This window comes from Rhinoraja longicauda, chromosome 5, assembly GCF_053455715.1.
Source record: "Rhinoraja longicauda isolate Sanriku21f chromosome 5, sRhiLon1.1, whole genome shotgun sequence".
Taxonomy (NCBI): domain Eukaryota; kingdom Metazoa; phylum Chordata; class Chondrichthyes; order Rajiformes; family Arhynchobatidae; genus Rhinoraja; species Rhinoraja longicauda.
The window spans coordinates 26,783,597-26,807,903 of NC_135957.1; the positions used below are offsets into that span (position 1 = coordinate 26,783,597).

Consider the following 24,307-nt stretch of genomic DNA (forward strand, 5'->3'; position numbering starts at 1 on the left):
TTCTTCAGACTGAACCTTCTTCATTCCTTCTCTCCCGAGATGCTGTCTGACCCGCTGAGTTACTCCAGCATTTTGTGTCTACCTTCGATTTAAACCAGCATCTGTAGGTTTTTTTTCCTAGACTACTTGGAATATAGCTTCCAAACTCACGACCTCCACCAGCTCGAAGGCCAAAGGCATGGGAACGCCACCACTTGGAGGTTGCCCTCCAAGCCCCACACCATCGTAGCATGGAAATATATAGCTGTGCTTTCACTGTCGCTGATCTAAAATCCTGAAATTCTCTCCATAGCAGTATTGTGGGTATGGAGACGCAAGAGATTGCAGATGCTGAAATCTGCAGCACAAACAAACTATGTCCAAACTCGGTGGATAAAAATGGCATCGATAGAGGCAAAGGGAGATTGGATGTTTCAGGTTGAAACGTTGCACCAGGACTGAGAGCGTCGGGGTGAGATGACCAGTGTAATGAGGTGAGAGGGGGTGGCAGGCAAGAGCTACGTGAGGATGGAGATTTATGGGGGTAGAGTATAAATGGTATACATGTTGTAACTGGAGAAGTTTGGTTAGACCACAAATGGCGAGCAGGTAGCTCTGAGATTCCACTGCAAAATATTTTGTTTAAACGGCACAGTAATGTTACCACCGAACTAATTTCATCTCGAGTGCCTTCCTTCCTCCCCACAATCAGCAACTCCCCTCACTCACCCACCACATGAATGAATGCAGATGACAGCTAGTACAGAAACAGTAGCTATCAACATCCAACCACATCCGGACTAAATGGTTTAGCTGTCAGTGCATGCAGTGTTTCAACTAAGGTGAAATTCTAAGCAGGCGAGATAAGGATTGTAGAGAATATATTATGATGTTTTAAAACTTCAAACACACTCACCACGATGGGGGCAGATGGAGCCAGGAGAGAGAGAGGTATAAACGGGGAATGATGTGCAGTAGGTGGAGACAAATTAGAAAGGAAATGGGAGCAGATGGGGGAGTGGCGGGTGGATGTACAGGCAAAGGCTGGGAGGTGAGAAGGGGAAACGAGGCTGCACCTACGGAATCTGGTAGGTAATGAGGTTGATAATTGGGACTATAGAGGAGAGGGAAGATAGGCAGATGGAACAAGTTGGGGGAGCGGATAGGAGAACCAAAAGGTTTAATGTGCGAATGGAGGGCAGGTGGAAAATAATGGAGCTGGATAACACGATGGGTGGACTGTGAAATGCAGAAAACCAGAAGGAAAGAGAAAGAAGCATTGGGTGTTTAAATTACTGGGTTGGAAAAGTTTGTGTTCTTGCCTAAATGCTCTTAATTAAATGGATAGGTGACGTTTTGGGTTGGGACCCTTCAGGCTGATTGTGGTGGTTGGAGTGGGGGGGGGGGGGGGGAGAGAAAGATGGAAGAGAGGAGGGCCAGGACAAAGCCTGGTAAGTGATAGGTGAATATCATCGAGGGGGTGGGTATTTGATGGGCAGGTGGATTGACACAGGCCTGAAACAAAAACACAAAGGTGGGAGATAAGGATAATTGAGGTGCGAATTGTGATGCGAGAGAAAGGGGAGGGGTGGAGAAATGGACTGCCTATGAATCCAGGTGGGACAGAGGGAAGGGGGCGTGAGACTTTAGGAAGGGTTGTTTGTGGGTTAGTTACCTAAAATTAGATGATTCAATGTTCTACAGTTGGGATATAAGCAGAATATAAGATTCTGTTCCTCCAGTTTGCTGGCGGCCTCACTCTGACAATGTAGGAGGCCTAGGAAAGGAAGGTCAGTATGGGAATGGGAAGGGATGTTAAAATGGTTAGCAACCGGGAGATCTGGTAAACCTTGGCAGATCGAGCGCATATGTTTGGCGAAACGATCACCTAGTCTTCGCTTGGTCTCTTGGATGTACAGGAGGCCACACTGAATGCAGTAGAGGAGGTGCACGTGAACTTCAGTCTCACCTAGAGGGACTGCTGGAGTCCTTGGGTGGATGTGAGGGAGGTATAGGGACGGGTGTTGCATCTCCTGCAGTGGCAGGGGAAAGTACCTGGGGAGGGGGTGGGATGGGATGAGTGAGCTAAGGAGATGTGGAGGGAGTGATCCCTGCAGAAGGCAGAAAGGGGTGAAGATGAGAAGATGCGGCCGGTCATGGGATCATATTGAAGGTGGCGACAATGTTGGAAAATGATGTTTGGTTTAGTTTAGAGATAAGCGCAGAAACACTGAGTCCAGGGTCCTTCAGCCCACAGGGTCCATGGCGACCAGTGATCAGGGACAATTGTACAAACCTGTATGTCTTGAAGTGGGAAGAAAACGGAGAACCCGGAGAAAACCCACGCAGGTCACGGGGAGAAGGTACAAACACTGTACAGACAGCATCCATGGCCACGATCGAACCCGGGTCTCTGGCGTTGCAAGGCAGCAACTCTTGCACTGCCACGTTGGATGTGGAGGTTGGACGGGTGGAAGGCAAGAACTAGGGGAACTCTCCCCTTGTTCCATCTGTGTGTAGGGGGTGCAGGACCAGAACTACGCTACAGAAAGGAGACCTGGGTGAGATCCATCGGATGTCCTCGAATGGAAAGCCTAATCTTGGGAACAGTTGCGGCAGCGGCTGAGAAATTGAGAGTAGTGTCAAGAGGCAGGGAAGGGGGGAGGTGCAGCCCAGATAACTGAGGGAGTTGGTGGGTTTGTAGTAGATGTAAGTCGATAGACTGGCCCCTGTGATCAAGAAGGAGTAATCAAGAAATGGGAGAGGTGTCAGAGTCCAAGTGAATTTGCGGGCAGGATGGAAGTTAGTAGTAATGTTAATGCAAGTAATGAGTTCTGCATGGGTTCAGGAGGCATCCATGTTCTCCAGAGACGTTGTCTGATCCGCTGAGTTACTCCAGCACTTTGCCATTGGCATTTTTTGGATGTTTTGGAGAGGTCAGAATAGAAATGTATGACACTGAGATAATGTACCGAATCCAGTGTACTGCCCCCAGTGAAAATATTTCGTCCTGATTCTATTATTATGGTGTGCATTGTTTGTTTTACTGATTATGTGGGCAACGCAGTGGGAGAGTTGCTGCCTTACAGCGCCAGAGACCCAGGTTTGATCCTGACTACGGGTGCTGCCTGCATGGAGTTTGTACGTTCTCCCTGTGACCGTGTTTTTCTCCGGGTGGTCTAGTATCCTCCCACACTCCATAAACATGCAAGTTTGTAGGTTAATTGACTTCTGTTAAGTATAAATTGTCCCTGGTGTGTTGGATTGTGCTGGTGTATGGGTTGATCGCTGGTCGGTACGGACGCTATGGGCTGATGGGCCTGTTTCCACGCTGTATCTCTAAAGTCTAAAGACGGCACTGATCATCTCATGCATTGAATTTCTATTTTCTATTCTTCTGGATCAATAAGTGGAACAGCAAAGTCACGTGTGTTTATGTACCCCAAATTATTGACAACATTCTTGTGCTCGGATCAAAATAGTGGGAATTGTAGTCCTGCTGTAGACAATTGGAGACAAGATCTCTTGCCATGCATTGCAATCCTTTAGCTGCAGGACCGACTTGTGAAACAGGAGAAATAAAAAGGGGAGAGACTAATGTTCAGTGTGTCAGGGGTTATGGGGAGAAGGCAGGAGAATGGGGATGGGAGGGAAAGATGGATCAGCCATGATTGAATGGCGGAGTAGACTTCATGGGCCGAATGGCCTAATTCTGTTCCTATTACTTATGACCTGACGATCTTAAAGGAAAATAATCTCGTGGAAACTTAAGCCTGCAGTTTCTTTGCATGATTACATTTTGCAAGCAAGAAAAAATAAAGGTTTGGATTTTAGTTTCTTTACAGTTTGGGGCAGCGACCCAATCATTTGGTAAATTCTGAAGCTCGTGTAGGTCTCTCAGTTGAACATGCAACTCATTGACGCAGAAAATCAATGTTTAATGCAAAACTAGGCAGAGCATGGTGCCTTGTGAATCAATTGCAAATCCTGCATTTAATGGGTCTCTGGCAAGCATTCCATTTGATGGACTTTGGACTTGGATGCAAAAGGGAAGGAATTGTTAAAATAGAGTCCAAAGGTTCCAGGGTTATTCCACAGTCATTTAGGTTTCAACAGTCGGGTCACTAAGTGTCACCCAAGATATTTTTTTCTGTTGTATGAAGAACTCTGAGGCTCTATCAGGCGCTGGTCAGGCCGCATTTGGAATATTGCGAGCAATTTTGGACCCCATATCTGAGGAAGGATGTGCTGGCTCTGGAGAGGGTCCAGAGGAGGTTTACAAGAATAAGTAGGTTAGCCTACGATGAGCATTTGCCGGCATGTACTCGCTGGAGTTTAGAAGAATGAGGGGGGCTTCACACTTGAGGTCATGGCCTCAGAATTGAAAGATGTTCTTTTAGGAAGGAGATGAGGAGAAATGCCTTTAGTTCGAGAGTGGTGGATCTGTGGAATTCTTTGCCACAGAAGGCTGTAGAGACTGTCAGTGGATATTTTCAAGGCATGGATAGATGGATTCTTGATTAGTACAGATGTCCGAGGTTATGGGGAGAAGGCAGGAGAATGGGGTTGGGAGGGAGAGATCGATCAGCCATGATTGAATGGTGGAGTAGATTTGATGGGCTGAATGGCCTAATTCTACTCCTATCACGTATGACCTTATGAACAAAGGCTGCTCGTGAAACAAGTCAAGTCAAGTCAAGTCAATTTATTTGTATAGCACATTTAAAAACAACCCACGTTGACCAAAGTGCTGCACATCTGACTAGGAAAAAAAAGAAACATACAGCCAAACACAACGGCGCGGCCATCTTGAACAAAATGTTAATTCAATCACCCACAGTCCAACAACAAAAGCATTAAATAAGCATCAAAATTACACCCCCAAAAAAAAGGCATGACCCTTGCAGCTGAGGTTTGTTACAGTCATCAAGTCGCACGGAAACAGGCCCTTGGCTCCAGAATGTGCATCTATTCTAGTTCCATTTGCCCACTTTTGACCCATACCCCTCTAAATCTTTCCTAACCATGTACCTGTCCAAAGGGAAAATTAATGTTGTTATTATACCTGCCTGAACCACTTCTTCTGTCAGCTTGTTCCATATATGTACCACCCTCGGTGTGAAAAATGTTGCTCAATTAAATCTTTCCCTTCTCGCCTTAAACCTATGCCTGCTAGTTCTTGATTTCCCCAAACCTGGAAAAAAGACTGTCCAATCACTGAAGATAAACATAAAATGCTGGAGCAACTCAGCGGGACAGGCAGCATCTCCAGAGAAAAGGAATAGTCTGGAAAAGGGTCTCGACCCAAAACGTCACCAGAGTCAGGGGAGAGGGGAACTAGTCAAGAGTGTTTTATTGTCATATGTCTCAGAGAGAACAGTGAAATTCTTACTTGCTGCAGCACAACAGAATATGTAAATGTAGTACACGGTAAACAATATGATAAATGAGAGAGAATTAAAAGTTCAGTGTGTATAAATACACATACACACATACGTACACATAAGAAACAAACAACAGTAGTGCAATAATAATAAGTCTATTGTAGTTCAGAGCTCATGTGAGGTTGTAGTGTTTAAGGCTGTAGGGAATAAGCTGTTCCTGAACCTGGACATTACATTTTTCAGGCTCCTTTACCTTCTTCCCGATGGCGGGGGTGAAATGAGTGTGTGGCCAGGATGGTGTGGGTCTCTGATGATGCTGGCTGCCTTTTTGAGGCAGCGACTCCGATAAATCCCTTCGATGGTGGGGAGGTCAGAGCTGGCGAGGGACTGGACAGTGTTCACAACTTTTTGCAGTCTTTTCCACTCCCGGGCGTTCAAGTTGCTGAATCTGGCCATGATGCAACCAGTCAATGTGCTCTCTACTGTACACCTGTAGAAGTTCAAGAGAATCCTCTCTGACATACCGGATCTCCATAATCTTCTCAGGAAGTAGAGGTATTGATGTGCTTTATTTATAATTGCATCAGTGTGCTGGGTCCATGAAAGATATTTGGAAATACGCACGCCCAGGAATTTGAAGTTTTTGACTCCTATTGATGTAAAGAGGATTGTGGGTCCTCATCCTTCCTCTTCCAAAGTCCACAATCAGTTCATTGGTTTTATTGATATTGAGAGCCAGGTTATTGTGCTGGCACCAATTGGTCGATCTCACTTCTATATTCTGACTCATCACCATCTGAATGAAAAGGTATAGAATAAATCAAAGCTGGCACCAAATCAAAGATGGCCAAGGAGCCCACAATGGTCCGTTGTTGGCTGTGGAGGTGATAATGAAGAGATAAGAACAGTGAAACTAGCAGGACGACTAGGGTGGGAGAGGAAGGGTGAGAGAGGGAAGGCAAGTGTGACTTGAAATTAGAGAAATCAATATACCACTGGGTTGTAAGCTGCCCAAGCTTCTTCTCTCCACCCCCCCCCCCTCCCCCATAGTCCATTATAACAAGGGTTTACTGTAGTGAATCAGATTTTTCTCATAATGACAATTTCAACTCCAGTTAGATGTAATCTTGAATTTGTCATCAGTTCAAAAGTGCCTTTATTTTAATATGACAATGACTGAACAAACTAAGAATATGATGATCATTGTCATAGGTTTAGTGCAGTAACAAGCCTTTTAGCCCACCATGCCCCTACCAACCATCAAGGAATTAGATAGAAGGTAGACACAATGCTGGAGTAACTCAGTGGGACAGGCAGCATCTCTTGAGAAAAGGAATGGGTCGAGACCCTTCTTCAGAGTGATGTCAGGGTAGTGGGCGGGACAGAGATAGAATGCAGTCGGAGACAGTAAGACTGGTGGGAGAACTGGGAAGGGGAGGGGATGGAGAGAGAGAGGGAAAGCAGGGGCTATTTGAAGTTAGAGAAGTCAATGTTCTAACCGCTGGGGTGTAAGTTACCCAAACAAAATATGAAGTGCTGTTCCTCTAATTTGTGCTGGGCCTCACTCTGACAATGGAGGAGGCCCAGGATAGAAAGGTCAGATTGGGAATGGGAGGGGGAATTGAAGTGCTGAGCCACTGGGAGATCAGGTAGGTTAAGGCGGACTGAGCAGAGGTGTTCAGCGAAACGATCGCCGAGCCTGCGCTAGGTCTTGCCGATGGACTGGAATTGACACCTGGAACAGCGAGGATACAGTAGATGAGGTTGGAGGAGGTGCAGGTGAACCTCTGCCTCACCTGAAAAGACTGTCGGGGTCCTTGGATGGAGTCGAGGGTGAGGTAAAGGGACAGGTGTTGCATCTCCTGTGGTTGCAGGGGACAGTCCCTGGGGGGGGGATGGTTTGGGTGGGAAGGGGTGAGTGGACCAGGGAGTTGCAGAGGGAACGGTCCCTGTGGAAAGCAGAAAGGGGTGGGGATGGGAAGATGTGGCCAGTAGTAGGATCCTGTCGGAGGTGGCAAAAGTGTTGGAGGATTATATGCTGTATGCGACGGCTGATGGGGTGGAAGGTGAGGACAAGGGGGACTCAGTTCTTGTTGCAAATGGGAGGAGAGGGAGCAAGAGCGGAGCTGCGGGATATTGAGACCCTAGTGAGAGCCTCATCTATAATGGAAGAGGGAAACCCTCATGTCCTAAAGAATGAGGACATCTCCGATGATCTAGTATGGAAAACCTCATCCTGGGCGCAGATGCGGCATAGACAATAGACAATAGGTGCAGGAGTAGGCCATTCAGCCCTTCGAGCCAGCACCGCCATTCAATGCGATCATGGCTGATCACTCTCAATCAGTACCCCGTTCCTGCCTTCTCCCCATACCCCCTCACTCCGCTATCCTTAAGAGCTCTATCCAGCTCTCTCTTGAAGGAGGAGGAATTGGGAGTAGGGGGTATAGCTTTACTGGAAGAAGAGTGGGAAGAAGTGTAATCTAGATAGCATTGGGAGTCAGTAGGTTTGTAGTAGATGTCGGTCAATAGTCTGTCTCTTGTGACGGAGACGGTGAGATCCAGAAATGGTAGGGAGATGTCGGAGATGGTCCAAGTGAATTTGAGTGCAGGATGGAAATTAGTGGTTAAGTTGATGAAGTCGGTGAGTTCTCCATGGGTGCAAGAAGCAGCACCAATGCAGTCGACAATGTAGCGGAAGTAGAGTTCGGGGATAGGGCCTGGAACAGTGATTGTTCGACATACCCTACAAAGAGGCAGGCATAGCTGGGGCCCATGCGAGTGCCCATATCTACACCTTGGATTTGGAGGAAGTGGGAGGAGCCGAAGGAGAAGTTGTTGAGTGTAAGGACCAGCTCTGCTAGGTGGAGGAGAGTATTCGTAGACGGAAATGGGCTGGTACTGGAAGAAACGGAGTGCTTTAAGACCTTCCTGGTGAATGATGGAGGTGTAAAGTGACTGGACATCCATGGTAAAGATGAGAGAGTGGAGGCCTGGAAAATGGAAATCATTGAAGAGATGAAGAGCGTGTGAGGTGTCTTGGACATAGGTTGGGAGGGATTGGACCAGGGGGATAGGATGGAGTCGGGGTATGTGGAAATTAATTTGGTGGGACATGAATAAGCAGAAACAATGGGTCTGCAAGGCCAGTTCTGTTTGTGGATTTTGGAGAGAAGATAAAATTGGGCCGTGCGAGGCTGGGGAACAATGAGGTTGGAGGCTTTAGAGGGCAGAGAGCCGGAAGTAATAAAATCAGAAATGATGTGTGATATTAAGGTCTGGTGCTCATCTGTGGGGTCATGATCCAAGGATAAGTAGGAGGTGGTGTCTGAGAGTTGTCACCTGGCCTCAGCCCGGTAGAGGTCAGCGCGCCAGACTACCACAGCACCTCCCTTATCGGCGGGTTTGATTGTCAAGTCGGAGTTGCTGCAGAGTGAGCGGGGCTGTACTTTCAGGCGGGGGGAGGTTAGAGTAAGTTAGGGGAGTGGATTGGACGTTCACTGGGGGAGAGGTTTGAGTTAGTAAGGGGAGTGGGTGATCCTGTTTACCAACACTTGCCTTGGTGATGCAAGTGCTCATCTAAATATTTTAAAAATATCTTTGGAAAATCCTCCATCACGTTCTTGGGCAGTGCATTGCAGACTCCAACTATCCTCCAGGTGAAAAGCTCTTCCTCTGTTCTTACCGAGGAGAAAACCATGAAGGTTGGGACAGTTAATGAAGATGTCTTGAGGACAATCTATATTGCAGTTGAGGAGGTGCTGGATTTCCTTGGACATATGAAGACAAATGCATCTCCCAGCCCTGGACAGATATGTTGATGACATTGTGAGAAGTTAGAGAAGAAATTGTGGGAGCCTTAGCTGAGATACATGGATCATCGTTAGACACTGGTGAGGTGCTGGATGTCTGGCGGGTGGGTAATGTTGTGCCTCTGCTTAAGAATGGCTGCAAGGAAAAGCCTGGGATCAATTGACCTGTGAGCCTTGCATCTGTGGTAGGTAGGTTACTGGAGAGAATTCTGAGGGATAAGATACAGTATATATGCATTTGGATAGAGGGCTCATTGGGTAAGTCAGCGTAATTTTGTGCATGGGAGACTGTGTCTTACACATTTGAATTTTTTGAAGTAGTAACCAAGACAGTTGATGGGAGCAAGGACGTAGATGTTGTCTATGCAGTCTTCAGCTAGACATAGTAGTCTGCTCTGGAAGATTAGATTGTTTGGGATCCAAGGAGAACTACCTAATTGAATACAGATTTGGCTTTATGGAAGAAATAGAGGGTGGTGGTGGAAGGTTGTTTTTCGGACTGGAGGCCTTTGACCAGTGGTGTGTTCCAGGGTTTGCTGCTGGGGCCATTGCTGTTTGTGGTTGATATTAATTATTATTTGGATGGGAATTTACAAGGCATGATTGGTAAGTTTGCATATGACGCTAAAGTAGGTGGTATCGCAGAGAATGAAGATGGTTGTCAAAAATTATAGCCAGATCTTGATCAACAGGACAAAAGGGCTGAGGAATAGTTAATGGAGTTTAATGCAGACAAGTATGAGGTTTTGTATTTTGGGAAGTCAAAGCAGGGCAGGACCTCCACAATGAGTTGAGGTAAATTACCCCTCTGGTTTGTTTTAGAACAAAGGGATCCAGGAGCTACTTAGTTCTCTGAAAGTGGCGCCACAGGAAGATAGTGGTAAAGATGGCTTTTGATACATTAGCCTTTATCTGTCAAGGTACTGAGTAGAGAAGATATGTTACAGTTGTACAAGACGTTGTTGAGGCCACTGTTCAGTTTTGATCGCCCTGCTGTAGGAGGGATGTTATCAGGTGATGCAGTGGTGCAGCTGGAAGAGTCGTTGTCTCAGCGCCAGAGACCTTGTTTGATCCTGACCTTGCATGCTGTCTGTGCAGAGTTTGCACGTTCTCCCTGTGACTGCTTGGGTTTCGTACGAGTGCTCCTGTTTCTACCACATCTTAAAGATGTGTGGGTTTGTAGGTTAATTGGTTCCGTTTGCCTTTTTTATTATTCTATCTGATGCTACGAACCTTGAGTTCTATGGATTTATACACCAGTGTTTCTCAATACAAGTGTCCGAACATTCATGGTATATGCCCTATCTTAATATTGCCATCACCAGAATACATCACCTCACACTTATCAGGATTAAAATCCATCTGCTTTTGCCCTATTCAATTTGCCAGCTGATCAGCATCACTCTGAAGCCCAAGACGACTCTCAACATTGTAAACGCCACCACCAATTTTTGTGTCATCACAAAGTTACTAATCACACCTCCTACTTTCATATCTAAGCTGTTAATGAATGTTAATATATTTTAACAGTGAGGGATCTAACACCATATCATACACAGGCTTCATAATAGAAACATCATGTACGATGACCATTTACCAATTCTCAAGCTTATTTTGATCTAATTTGCTAATTTTTTTCATAGACTGTAAGGCCTTTTGCATGGCCTAACTGTCTGGAAGCCTGAATGGCATCCATCCATCCGTCCGTCCGTCCATCTCCTCAAAAAAATGCAATTGAATTCCTCAGATCTCCAACGAACAATTCTGTGCTCACAATTCCCTGCTTTTCCAAATGAAGTTAGACCCGCTGCTCTATAATTAATTAGCTTAGCCCTACTCCTTTCTTGAATTAAGGTACCACATTTGCTTTACCCCTGTCATCTGGCACCTAACTTAAATGTGTCTATCAGGACTGCAGCAATCTTCTCCATTGCCTCTAAATGCAGCCTAGGATATATATCATTAAGGCCAGGGAATTTATCCATCTTTATGTCATCGACTACTTTTTTAAATATCTAGGTGTTCTAGAATTTTACTGACTCAACCAAAATCTAACAATTTCTTTTTTGTCAGTGAATACAGATGAAAAGTAATCATTTAGGATCTGGCTCCATGCATTGATTGCCTATTTGGTTTCTAATGGGCTCTACTCTTTCGCTGGTTATACATTTGCTCTTTTTATGCTTATAAAATGCCTTTAAATTTCCCTCTTGTCTGCCACTGATATTTTATGGACCCTCTTTTCCCACTTAATCTCTTTAAGTACCCTCCCCCCATAAAATCTACACTCTTAAAGGGACTTCCATGTTTTTACAGCTCTCTCCTTGCCACATGTTTACCTTGGTTTTTCTTCATCAAGCCTTTCATATCCCTTGACATCCGGAGTTTCTAGACTTGTAGCCTTGACTTTCACCCAGATGGGAACACATTGTCCCTGAACTCCCACTCATCCCTTATCTGCTCCCATTTTAAATTTGCCTGGTTCTGCTTAATGATGTTGGAAAATGGTACTGACACCCTTTCAAAATTTGCATATTGTTTTTCCTTGACTAAATTTCTGATTTATTGTTTTAATTACCATAGTGTTTGAGGTATTCGGCACTAGAAACATGCACAAATTGAATTAGTTTCTATGATATGTCTTCTCGCACATCCAGTGCTCTTATCCTCGTCTCCAAGATTATTATCACAAAACTAGTAGTTCAAGAGAGGCAACACTGAAATTGTTTGACAGATATTTAATTTGCCAGCACCCGATGACCTGAACCGTTTTAACAGTTATATTGAATATCCATATTCAATATTGTTACTTGCATAATATTCAACATTCAATATTGTAACATGCATAGTTGTACAGTTATGCAGCCAGGAAGAGGTTCTTTGTTCCAGCATATCCATGCCAACCTTCAAATATGCATCTACCAGCCCTCTGTCCACAGTTTGTGGTGCCTTGGTAACAATAGGTGATTGTATATGCCACATAAATGTTATTAGAGCACCTGCTTCTAAAACCCACTCGGTCAGTACATTCCAGATTCCCTTTAGGAGAAAAAGTTCTTCATCAGAAGAGGAAGAGGTAAGGGAGAGGAGGTGGGGAAGATTTAATAGCAACCTGAGGGGTAACTTTTTTACACAAAGGGCGGTGCGTATTTGGAACAAGCTGCCGGAGGAGTTCGCTGAGGCAGGTACTATCATTATGTTTAAGAGACATTTGGTACATGGCTAGGATAGGTTTAAACTCCATTTATACCTTGCGCTGCCTCGGCAAGGCCAGCAGCATAATCAAGGACGAGTCGCATCCTGGCCGCTCCATCTTCTCCCCTCTCCCATTGGGCAAAAGGTATAGAAGTGTGAAAATGCACTCCAGATTCGGTTTCGTCCCAGCTGTTATCGGGCAACTGAATCATCCTACCACAACTAGAGAGCAGTCCTAAATTACTATCTAGCTCATTGGTGATCCCTGGACTATCTTTGATACCGGTTTTACTTTACTGGCTTTACCTTGCACTAAACATTATTCCCTTATGTATCTATAAACTGTAAATGGCTCAATTGTAATTATGGATTGGTCTTTCCGCTGACTGATTAGCACGTAGTGAAAACTTTTCACTGTACCTCGGTGCACATGACAATAAACTGAACTAGAGGGCTGTGGGCAGGCAAGACTGGCGTGGATGAGGGATGTTGGTCGGCGTGGACAGGTTGGGCTGAAGGGCCTGTTTCCATGCTGTATGGCTGACTTTATGAGATCTCCTTAAAACATCTTGCTTCCTTACCCTAGATGTACTGTATGCCTTCTACTTTTATATATTTCTGCTACAGATAATGTGACAAATATATGAGTGTAAAGAAGATGTGAATCATATTCTTTATATTGATGATTCTTTTGTTAAAATTGAATTCTGTTCTCTTTTAAAGCAAGTAAGGATTATAAATAGTTAACATTCTGCAAATGAAGACATTGCTGTGAGCAAGTGAACCTTGTTTCATTCAATAAGCACCAGACTTAAATGTATATTGATTTGATCCGGAGCTCACAAGCATCAGCATAAACCCCATTATGGCTTCTCTTTCATAATAATAAGCAGTGGAAAGCATAGACAACATGTTTTGATTCTCAGTTACAGTCCATAAAAAGGCCCCTTCTTACAGTTAACTCATTTAAATGGATTCTTGCAGAGGTAAATGGATTGGGGTCTCTAAAGCCTGTTCTGGAGTTTAATTAGATTGTGGCTGATCTTTACCTTAAACTACATTAATCAGCTTTTGATCCATATACTTTAATGCTTATCCAATTAAACTGTGTGAATCTCAATGTTAAAAATGTTAATAGATCTGGGTTCAACAGCATTCTGTGGAATGTTCCAATGTTTTTTGACATTTAATGTGGGGTTATTTTAGTTTAGAGATATAGCACGGAAACAGTTTCTTCAGCCCACCAAATCTCCACTGATCGTCAGTCACCCTGTTTTCACCAGTTCCATATCACCTCACTTTCTCATCCACTTCCATTGGGGTCAATTTACATTGGCCAATTAACTCATAAACCTGCATGTCTTTGGGTCATGGGAGGAAACCGGAGCACCTGGATGAAACCCACAGGGAGAACATGCAAACTCCAGTAAGTCAGCACCCGAGGTCAGGATAGAAGCCCCGTTCTCTGGCGCTCTGCGGAAGCAGCTGTACCACTGTGCTGGCCAAAAAGTACTTTAATTTTAAGATTCAGGACCTTTGCAATAATTGACTTTAACTGCACATCCATCCTTTTATTCTACTGATGAGCACTTAGTTCCTTTAAAAATGCTTAGGTAAAGGGTGTAAAAGGCACTTAGTAATTATTTATTTCATTCTTATCTGAAGGCCAAATTTCATTTCAGCTGTTCACTGAAATAAGCTCCACAATGCGATACAATTTTGCTAAATGTGTACCATTCTCCCTCCAATTCATAGTCAGAATGATATTGCACAGAAACAAGCCCTTCAGCCCACCTTGTCCATGCTGACCAAGTTGAGATCCTGTGTTATCTCAGTATATTGGTAGGTTAATTACCACTGTAAATTATCCCGTGGTCGAATTTGGGGAGAATTAATAACAATATGTAGAGAATACATTTGGATTAGTGTAAATGGATGATTGATGATCAGTGGGGACCATGGGGGGCAAAGGGCCTACATCATGTTCCTCAGTTCTAGGAGCTGAATTAGGCCATTTGGCCCACCATTTTCCTTTTCCTTCTCAGTCCCATTTTCCTGCCTTCTCCCCATAACCCATGACACCCTTATTAATCAAGAATCTGTTTCTCTAAATCCTTCCTATCCATCTATCTGTCCAAATGTATTTTCAAAGTAATAATTTTATCTACTTCTATTGCTTTCTCTGGCATCTTATTCTAGATATGATCGACCCTCTGAGTGAAAAAAGCTGCATTTGAACACCCTCTTAAATCTCTCCATCTCGTCCTAAGTAATCCAATGTGTGCCGCTTAAGGCCTGGTGACTAGATTGAATGAAGTGCTGTATTTGGAATCTGGCCAACACTTTGCATTCCCACTTCCTCAGAACAAAGGACAGCTTTCCAATATACATTTTGATTGCTTCTTGTACTTTTGTACTGTCTGACTTCCAATGTACATTAACATACAAATCCCCGTTCTCCTTCTAGCTTACCAATAAGAAAAATAAGTCTGTTTGTCGGCCTTGTTTTGGTCATTGCATTCCATCTGCCATTGATTTACCACTTGCTTCAACTATCTTTGTAAATTTGTGCTCCCATCTACTCAACTCATTACCTAAATATGTTGTTAAACAAAATAAAATGTTGGAGTAACTCAGCAGGTCAGACAGTATCTGTGGAGGGAATGATCAGGTACAGTTTCAGTTTGGGACCCTTCTTCAGACTGAATGTAATGGGGGGGGGGGAATAAACAGGTAAAGAGAGAGGGAGGTGGGAAAAAGCCTGGCAAGTGACAGGTGGATACAGATGAGGGAGGTTTGTTTGGCATATGGGTTGGACTAAGTGAAAAGGAGTGAAATGTAAAGCCAGATTGAGGGATATAGATGGAAGGGAACAATGGGTGGAAACCGGGGTGGGATGGGCGCTATTATTTAAAAACAGAATTCAGTGTTCATACCATTGTGTTGTAAGCACCCGTGAAATATGAGGTGATGTTTCTCGTTTTTGGAAAATAATGGGTTAATTAGGGACTATCAGCGTGGCTTTTTATAGGGCAGGCCGTGTCTTATTAATGTAATTGAGTTTTCTGAGGAGGTGATGATGCTGATCAATGAGGGTTGGCTACATGGCTACATAGCAAGGCATTTGATTTGATGAAGACCCCCTTGGTGGGCTGATCCAGAAGATTAAGATGTTCAATGGTAGTGACATATTTTACCTGTGTGCAACCTGGAGATGGGTCTACATTTACAGCAGCATATATTATGGAACTATAAATCTGATTTTATGCTGAAAACCAACCTCATCAATATAGCAACAGACATTGGATATAGAGTATCAATTTGGATTTTTTTTTTGGTTCTGGTAACTCCTGTAGAATATATAACTCGCAAATCATTTTACTCTGACTGCAAGTACTCGTGTTTATCTCAGCCAGCACATATCTTAGTTGACACAAAGTAATGTTTTGTATTCACCAGATACAATGCAGTAGTTTCAATTTGTTGCAGTTCCTGATTCTGTAAAATGTTACCTTTTTTAGACTGGAAAATTGCCCCAAAGTTGATGTTGCTTATAAGAAGATATGAATAAACTGGAGAGTTACGAAGAATTTAAATTAAAGACCACAATTGTGTTGGGCTTAAAAACCACTGAAGAAATGGTCAAATAGGTTTGAACCCTACTTGTGTTGATTGTGCACAGTCACAGTTTGTGTCTTTGAGATGGCACAATAGTGGCACAGATGGTAGAGTTGCTGTATCACAGCTCCAGAGGAGGTTCAATCCTAATCTCTGGTACTGTGTGTGTGGTGTTTGCTCATTTTCCTTGTGACTGTGCGAGTCTCCTCTCAGTGCTCCTGTTTCCTCCATGTTCCAAGAGCCGTGGGTTGGTTGATTAATTAGTCACTGTAAATGTTCCCTAGTGGGCATGTAGAGCCTATGGAAGTAGAATTACTTAAAAGGGTGGTTGAAAGTCGGCACAGATTTGGTGTGCTAAAGAGCATATATCTGTGTTGCATCTCTGGTTATAACAAATTATTAGCCAGCTTTAGCACGTTCAATGCCATTGCACCACTTAGAGGTGAGGTTTGAAAAACATAATTCCCTTTGTTCCATTTCTGGCCCACATATTCCTAAAATGGCTAGAAAAGTCAATATGAGCCGTTGAATGTTAATGGTAACATTGATTTGAGTAATTTTGAGCATTCTGTTGGCCTGGAGTCAGAATAAAGAGCAGCAGCAAACAATCGCACATCTCTCTGTTCGACCTGTATGAGGGCTTGGACAGAGGCTAGCAGTAAGTAATGGTCATCTTTGTGCGTTTTGAAGTAATAGCTCCATTTCAGTTATCCCACAATTTGATATGAATGTTGAAAATGCTAATGTTCATGGATGCAATGTTTTGTGTGTATAAAGCAAAAGGGATCGGACCAATTTTCTAAAATGCCTGATGAAATGTTTTGCCAACCAATACCTTATCAATCCACGAGTTGTCAGATCCTTGCACTAGAATGCAATGATGGACACAAAGTGCTGGTCTGAAGAAGGGTCCCAACCTGAAACATCATCCATCCTTTTTCTCCAGAGATGCTGCCTGACCTGCTGAGTTACTCATTTTGCCCATTTACCTATCCATGAGTCTTTTAAATGTTATTATAGTGCCTGTCTCAACTACCACCTCTGGCAGCTCATTCCATATACCCACCACCCTCTGTGTGAAAACTTGCCCCTCAGGTTCCTATTAAACTAGGTGGGACTGCTGGTCTTGGTTGCATGGGCAGGTTGGGACCAAGAGCCTGTTTCCATGCTCTATGATTCTCAAGTCAGGATTGAAGTTGGGCATCTGTTGGATCATTGTGCCACTGAGAATCCAGAACTAGGACATAGAAAACAAAATACTGCATCACAAGAACAGGCCTTCAGCCCACGATGTCAGTGCCAGACATGATGCCAAGACCATCACATCTATCTGTGCGTAATCCATGTCCCTCCAAGTCCTACATATCTATATGCTTATCTAAAAGTATTTTAAATGCCACTAAGGTATGCGTCAATCAGCACCCCTGGCTGGGAATTCCAGGCTCTCGCCAACCTCCATTTAGTAATTAAAAAACAAACTTGTTCTGCACATCTCCTCTAAAATTTGCCTCTCTAGCCTTAAAGCTCAGCCCTCTAATATTTGATTTTTCCACCTTGGGGTAAAATGATTCTGACTGCCTAAGCTATCGATGCCTCTCATAATTTTAGATACTACTATCAGGCCTCCCCACAATCTCCTGCGTTCTAGACAAAATAATCCATGTCTGTCCAACTGCTCCCTGTAACTAATACACACTAATCCAGGCATCATTCTGGCAAACCACGTCTGCACACTTTCCAAAGCCTCCACATCATTCCTGTAATGGATGACCAGAACTGCACACAATACTTCAAATGCGACCTAACTAAAGTCCTATAAAGGAGTTAAAGGAGGCATATGGTATGCATGCGGCATCATGACTTCCTGACTTTTATACTCAAACGCTCTGACCAATGAAAGCATGCATACCATTTGCCTCTTTTAACTCTGGAAATGTCCTCCCCCCCCCCCCCCCCCCCGCCCCCCGGCTGACTTGTCCTTCAGTCCTGAGATCCATATCTGCATTGCTATATCTCCATTGTTGCTGCTCCTGGAGTTGCCAAATTCTGCTTAGTTTAGTTTGGAGATGCAGCACCGAAACAGGCCCTTCGGCCCACCGAGTCCATGCCCACCAGCGATCCCTGCAAATTAACACTATCCTCCACACATTAGGGACAATTTACAATTTTACCATATCAATTATCCTACAAACCTATATAAACATAGCACAAAAAGTAAGGAAATTTGTGTTTGGTAGATTATTTCTTTGTTGTAACAATGCTTCTTGGCAATAAATCTTATACCGTTGGAAAGCCTGTTTATTTCCCTTTTAAATGGTGCCACATTTGTAAGGAACATGCATTTGTGGGATGAGCAGCAGAGCTGAGTATATGGGTTGCGCCCATGAAAAATTTGCCAAATCTCTGCCAATGCCAAACAGCTTATTCTGCCATTGACTCTTGTTCGGTGTTGTTTGGTGGATTGGATGATTGAAGTCTGAAGAAACAAGACATATTGGCAATTTAACAATTTATTCATTTAATAAACAGGAGCCACAGTAGTGTGTGGAAGAACCATACACAGCCATAACAGCCTGGCACCTCCTCCTCATGCTGGTCACCAGCCTGGTCACACACTGTTGTGGGATGGCATCCCATTCTTGTCAGCACCTGGGGGTACCAGAAGCTCAAAACAAGAGTCAATAGCAACAGCAGAATAAGCTGTTTGGCATTGGCAGAGAAGATTTGGCAAATTTTTCATGGGCGCAACCCATATACTCAGCTCTGCTGCTCATCCCACAAATGCATGTTCCTTACAAATGTGGCACCATTTAAAAGGGAAATAAACAGGCTTTCCAACGGTATAAGATTTATTGCCAAGAAGCATTGTTACAACAAAGAATTAATCTACCAAACAAAAATTTCCTTACTTTTTGTGCTATGTTTATATCTTTGGAATATGGGAGGAAACCAGAGCTCCCGGGGAAAACCCACAGGGAGAATGTACAAACTCCGTACAGACAAATGCCCGTAGTCAGGATGGAACCTGGGTACCTGGCTTTGTAAGGCAGCAACACCACCGCTGCGCCACCGTGCTGCCTAAATCTAGAATCAAACCAGAAATAAAACTTCCAATCTGTATGATAATTCCACACTTACCAATAGAGTCATAGAGGGGATTCTGGCTGTTTCCTTGTTATTATATGCTTTGAATTTAACTATTATCCCAGTAATTTTTTTTGTTGCTTGATTTAGGTTCAAGGAGCAAGCCTAAAAAGTTGGAAGGAAGTAGCTTCGCTTTTCAACAAAGGCGATGAGCACAAACTGCTGACTGACAATGAGCCTAAATGGTGAGTAGGGTTTGTAGATCAGTCACTGAATTCACAGTGAGTCCATGTCGGGGTTTTAGCATATGACGTTCCTGCAAGAAGTTATCTTGCACATGTGCTGTACCTGCGGGAGTCATCTTGTTCGCGAGCTGCAGCTTGGACTGTAACCTTGCATCCTCAAAAACCTGTAGCGACCAAAAGAAGTGCTAAAGGTGGTTAGCATCGAAGATGCATGGTCATGTGGAATCTGCCAAAAGGAGTTCATTACATCCAAGACAGAAAACACCATTGCATTTGACATGTGTGCAGCCACTTCTTCCACCGTGCACATATGGTGATGTGGCCTTTTCAAAGCCATGTTCCAGTCTCTTGGATTGATGCATATTCTGATCGCCTGTTTGTTCTTCTTGTTGGTGACAACCATGGATGACACCCAATCGGTTGGCTCGGACACTGGAGTGATGGCGCCCAACTCCTGCATTCTGCCTAGCTCTGCTTTGACTCTGTCCTTCATAGCCACAGGAATGCGATGTGCAGGACCTTGCATCCGGGTCGAGTGTCATGGGATAGGTTACAGGCAGCTTTCCAAGCTCATCGGTGAAAAAATCGCTGTATTCCATTTGAATTCGACATGACATCTGATCATCTTCAGTGGGGCGCAACTGGTGAACATCCTTACTGAATGAGACCAGCCCCATTTGCCTGCATGCACGAAGCCCTCGCAGTGGCAGAGCATCCTCCTGGACAACATAGAATGGCAATGTGTACGGTTGTCCCGCTAGATGGCACTGCAACTTGACTATACCGACAGGTTTGATTTTACTGCCCCATATGTAACAAGGTTTGTGGCTTTAGTGCATGCTCTTATTTGTTCATTATCCCATAGCAGTTCAAATGTATTTTTCGACAACACATTACACTTGGCATGTGTCTACTTTCATTTCAACTGGAATGCCATTAACTCGCACAGTGACCAAGGCTTCACCATTCTTTTCCATCTGTGTCTCAATGGAATGAGCAGGCATTTGCAGGGTTATTCTGTCGACGCAGACTGTAAGCACTGCTGTCAGCTTGGTCAGATTCTATCTGGTGAACGGTCCTCCTAGGCCTCTCTGCCTGTTGTAGATTTGTTGTGTCGACTTGCATCGCCTTTTAAAATGGTTCCATCTTTTACAGGCATGGCACTGTTGACCAAAAGCTGGACATTTGTTTCTCGCAGCTGCATGACTATCTCCACAATTGTTGCAGTTGGCATACGCAGAGTCCCTGCTTGTTTTTTCACTCTTATCTCAGGCTGTAGCTTTCTCATGAACTCAGCCTGGACTGCATCAACATTTGTGACACAATGCTGTGGAGAAGCCAGCGTTTTGTTGAGCTCTTCAGTCATCTCATGAATCTGACTGATGGAGACTGCCTTAATTAGTGTCAAATTACTAGCACCTTTCTCAACACGTCGTTATAGATGCCACAGACTAGCCTGAGTCTGTAGCCTGCCTATTTTAGCAGTAACTGCATTTTGTATACGGCTTGATATATTTACAACTTCGCATGATATTCAGTTTGATAGGGAACATGAGCTATGAAAAGGGGATATAGATCACTCACTGAATTCACAGTTCATGTCAGGTTTTAGCATATGCCGTTCCTGCAAGAAGTTATCTTGCACATGTGCGGTACCCGCAGGACTCATCTTGTTCACGAGCTGCAGCTTGGACTGTAACCTTGCATCGTTACACTCAATAAACTTAGCTTGAAGTTAATAACTTGTTATTCTTGCAACTTCATACAGGGTTAGAATCATTGCTAGGAATTATTGCTGTGTGTTTATAGTTATTGTAATTAATCTATAAAAAATATGTGTAATGAAATATTCTCAAAAGGAACAGCACGATTGGAATAATAATAGAATTACAAATTACTGTAACAATCTTTGAAAGTGTAGAAATGCAAACAAACAACAGAACAGAAAGGAAAGAATAGAATGGGAAATGTTGGATTGGAGCTGGGCGCACAATGGTTGTCTGCAAATGGGAGTGTTCTTTTGTGACTTTGCAGTTGCAAGTATTTCCTATGTTTATTTTGGGAAAGAAAATTTAATGTCCATTGTTTGTTGTTTTCAGCTCACGTCCAAAACCTGTAAAACTAAGCTATTTATTCAGCATCTGTGGGTACACTATGTAGGAAAGTCTCAGTCAACATTTAACAGAGCTTTTCAATGCTGTACTACCAACAGCTGCAAAACAGTGACCCTCGCTGGATACGTAAGCATAGATGGAGTAGACACTCAGAACACTTTTCCCAGTGGAAATGTCGTAGACTAGAAATAGCTTTGAGGTCATAGTTATATAGCACGGAAACAGGCCCTTTGGACCAACTTCATGCCAACCAAGCTACCCCGTATACTAGTCCCACTGCCAACAATTGGCCCATATCCCACGAAACCTTTCCTGTCCATTTTCCTGTATGACTTTTAAACGTTGTTAGAGTTTCTGCCTCAACTACCTCCTCAGGCAGTTCATTCCATGCACCCACCAGTCTCTGTGTAAAAAGCTGCCTCTCAGATTCTTATTAAATCTTTCCCATCTCAAACTTATGTCCTCTGGTTCTTGATTCCCCCAACACTGGGTTAACAAAAAATGTTGTGCGTCTACTCAATCTATGCCCCTCATGATCTTATACACCTCTATAAGATCACCCTTCATCCTCCTGCACTCAGAGGAATAAAGTACTAGCCTGCCCAACCTCTCACTATAGCGCAGGCCCGAGAGTTCAGGCAACATCATTGTAAATCTTCTCTGCACTCTGAAAGGGATAAAGTTTTAAAGATGCGCAGGGCGTGTTTTGTTTACACAGATCAGCCGGTACCTGGAAAGCATTGCCAGGGGTGGTGGAACCAGGTACAATAAGGATATTTGAGGCTTTTAAATAGGCACATGGAAATGCAGGCAAAGTAACGATATGGATCACAAGCAGCAAGAGATTGTTTAACTTGACACCTTTTTACACAGGGTGATGGATGCCACGGTTAGGGGTGGGGACAGTTAAATAGTGATGTTTAAGCAGTTTATAAATGGGCACATGGATGGATAGGTAGAGGGGGTCTGGACCATGTGCAGGCAGAAGAGATTAATTTCAAATGGTATCATATGTGGTATGGGCATTGTGGGCCTCAGGGCCTGATCCTGTGCTGTACTTTTCCGTTCCATGCATACAAAATGACTGCAACACATCTCCAAACTGCTGCTGTTAGCACCACTGCACTAAATTCCACCTAAATATCAAATTTACTGAAAGTAGATGAGCTCTTCCCTTGCCCTGTAAATTACTGATAAATTAGCAGAATCCCCTTCTCACTGATACACCTTCAAATGATCTGCAATTGATATAATTTATTCTCCTGAGTTTTCCATTGTAATAATGTAAAATAATTATGTTTGGCATCGGCCCAGCTTCCAATCTCATAAACAGCAAATTGCAAATCAACCAGATTCCCACAACCATCCGATAAGACGGATAGATTTGCAGATACAAGGGACTGCAAATGGAATTTGGGGCAAAAAATAAGTAGCTAGAGGGGTTCATTGGGTCAAACAACAACTTTGCCAAAGTTTGCTGCTAACAGTGCATTTCAGATCTTGTGAATCTGCTCTTATTCGCTGTTAAGAGTCAGGAGTGTTTAATTGTCATATGTACTGAAACAGAACAATGAGTCGAGTATCAGAGTATTGAGTATAGAAGTTGGGAGGTTATGTTACAGTTATACAAGACATTAGTGAGGCCACATTTAGAGTATTGTGTTCAGTTTTGAACGACCTCTTATGGGAAATATGTTATTAAGCTGGAAAGAATGGAGAGAAAATTTACGAGGATGTTGCCAGGACTCCAGGGCCTGAGCTATGGGGAGAGGTTGAGCAGGTTAGAACTTTATTCCTTGGAGCGCAGGAGGCTGAAGGGTAATCTTGTACGGATGTATAAGAATATGAGGTGAATAGACTGCATTTACCCTGAGCAGGGGAATCAAGAACCAGAGGCATTGCTTTGAGGTGAGAGGGGAAAGATTTAATAGGAACCCGAGGAGCAACTTTTTTTAATACAAAGGGTGGTGGGTGTATGGAATAAGATGCCAGAGGGGGTAGTTGAGGCAGGTACTACCACAACATTTAAAAGACATTTGGACAGGTACATGGATAGGAAAGGTTTAGAGTGATATGGGACTAACGTAGGCAGGTGGGACTAGAGTAGATGGGGCATCTTAGTCAGGAAAGGGCCTGATTCCACACTATTACTAAGCCATTATTTATATCATTGGATGTAAATGTGGGGTATAATAATAAGATTTATTATTCATCCATTGGATGTTGAGCATAAGAAGCAAATGTTGAATATTATCAGGTTTGCCCTTACTAACATCCTGCCTTTAAAAGCAAGTTATATTATCAATGGCTGTGTGTAAGTTTATTCCTGTCTTTTTTTATGTCTGCAGGACAACTGTGAAACTAAAAGAAGATGTAAAAACAGAAAAGAAATCTAGTTTCTGGGACAGCTTGGGAATTAAACAGAATATAGCCAGCAAAATCCCCACAGAAGATGAAGGTTGGGAATCTCAAGTTACAATGGACAATCCTTGTAGCAACGTGACTGATTCCAGCACCTGGTCTGATTGGGCATGTGAGAGTAGCAGCAGTTCAAAGTATACCAGCCTGGACGGTGAAACAAACACGAGCACTTCCAAGTGGGGAATCAGGACAGCAGGTAAACTGCCTGGAATCCAGAGACGCAGCAAAGGAAATCTGACTGACTGCTGGGAAGAGCTCGAGTGATACTTGTTAGCCCAACAATTGCACAGTTCCTCACCATTCACAGCTATTCTGTTGTGCTTTCTCTGGATTTTTTTTGATTAGTATTTTATGCATGTATAGTTGGTGCCTGTGGAGCACTATGTTTAATTCAATCAGAATTATCGATCATTTTTCTGTTGTGCCAATTCTCCAATAAATATAATTACACCTTT

At 43.6% G+C, this 24,307-nt stretch overlaps 1 protein-coding gene across 1 annotated transcript in view; it reads left to right on the plus strand.

Annotated features, from left to right (window-relative positions):
• The window catches only part of LOC144593506 (testis development-related protein-like), a 31,035-nt gene extending 6,728 nt beyond the window's left edge, over positions 1-24,307 (plus strand). The window contains exons 3-4 of the mRNA XM_078399177.1: positions 19,223-19,317; positions 23,780-24,307. Of these exons, the coding sequence (XP_078255303.1) occupies positions 19,223-19,317; positions 23,780-24,116 (432 nt within the window). The 3' untranslated portion in view covers positions 24,117-24,307. The remainder of the gene's footprint in view (positions 1-19,222; positions 19,318-23,779) is intronic.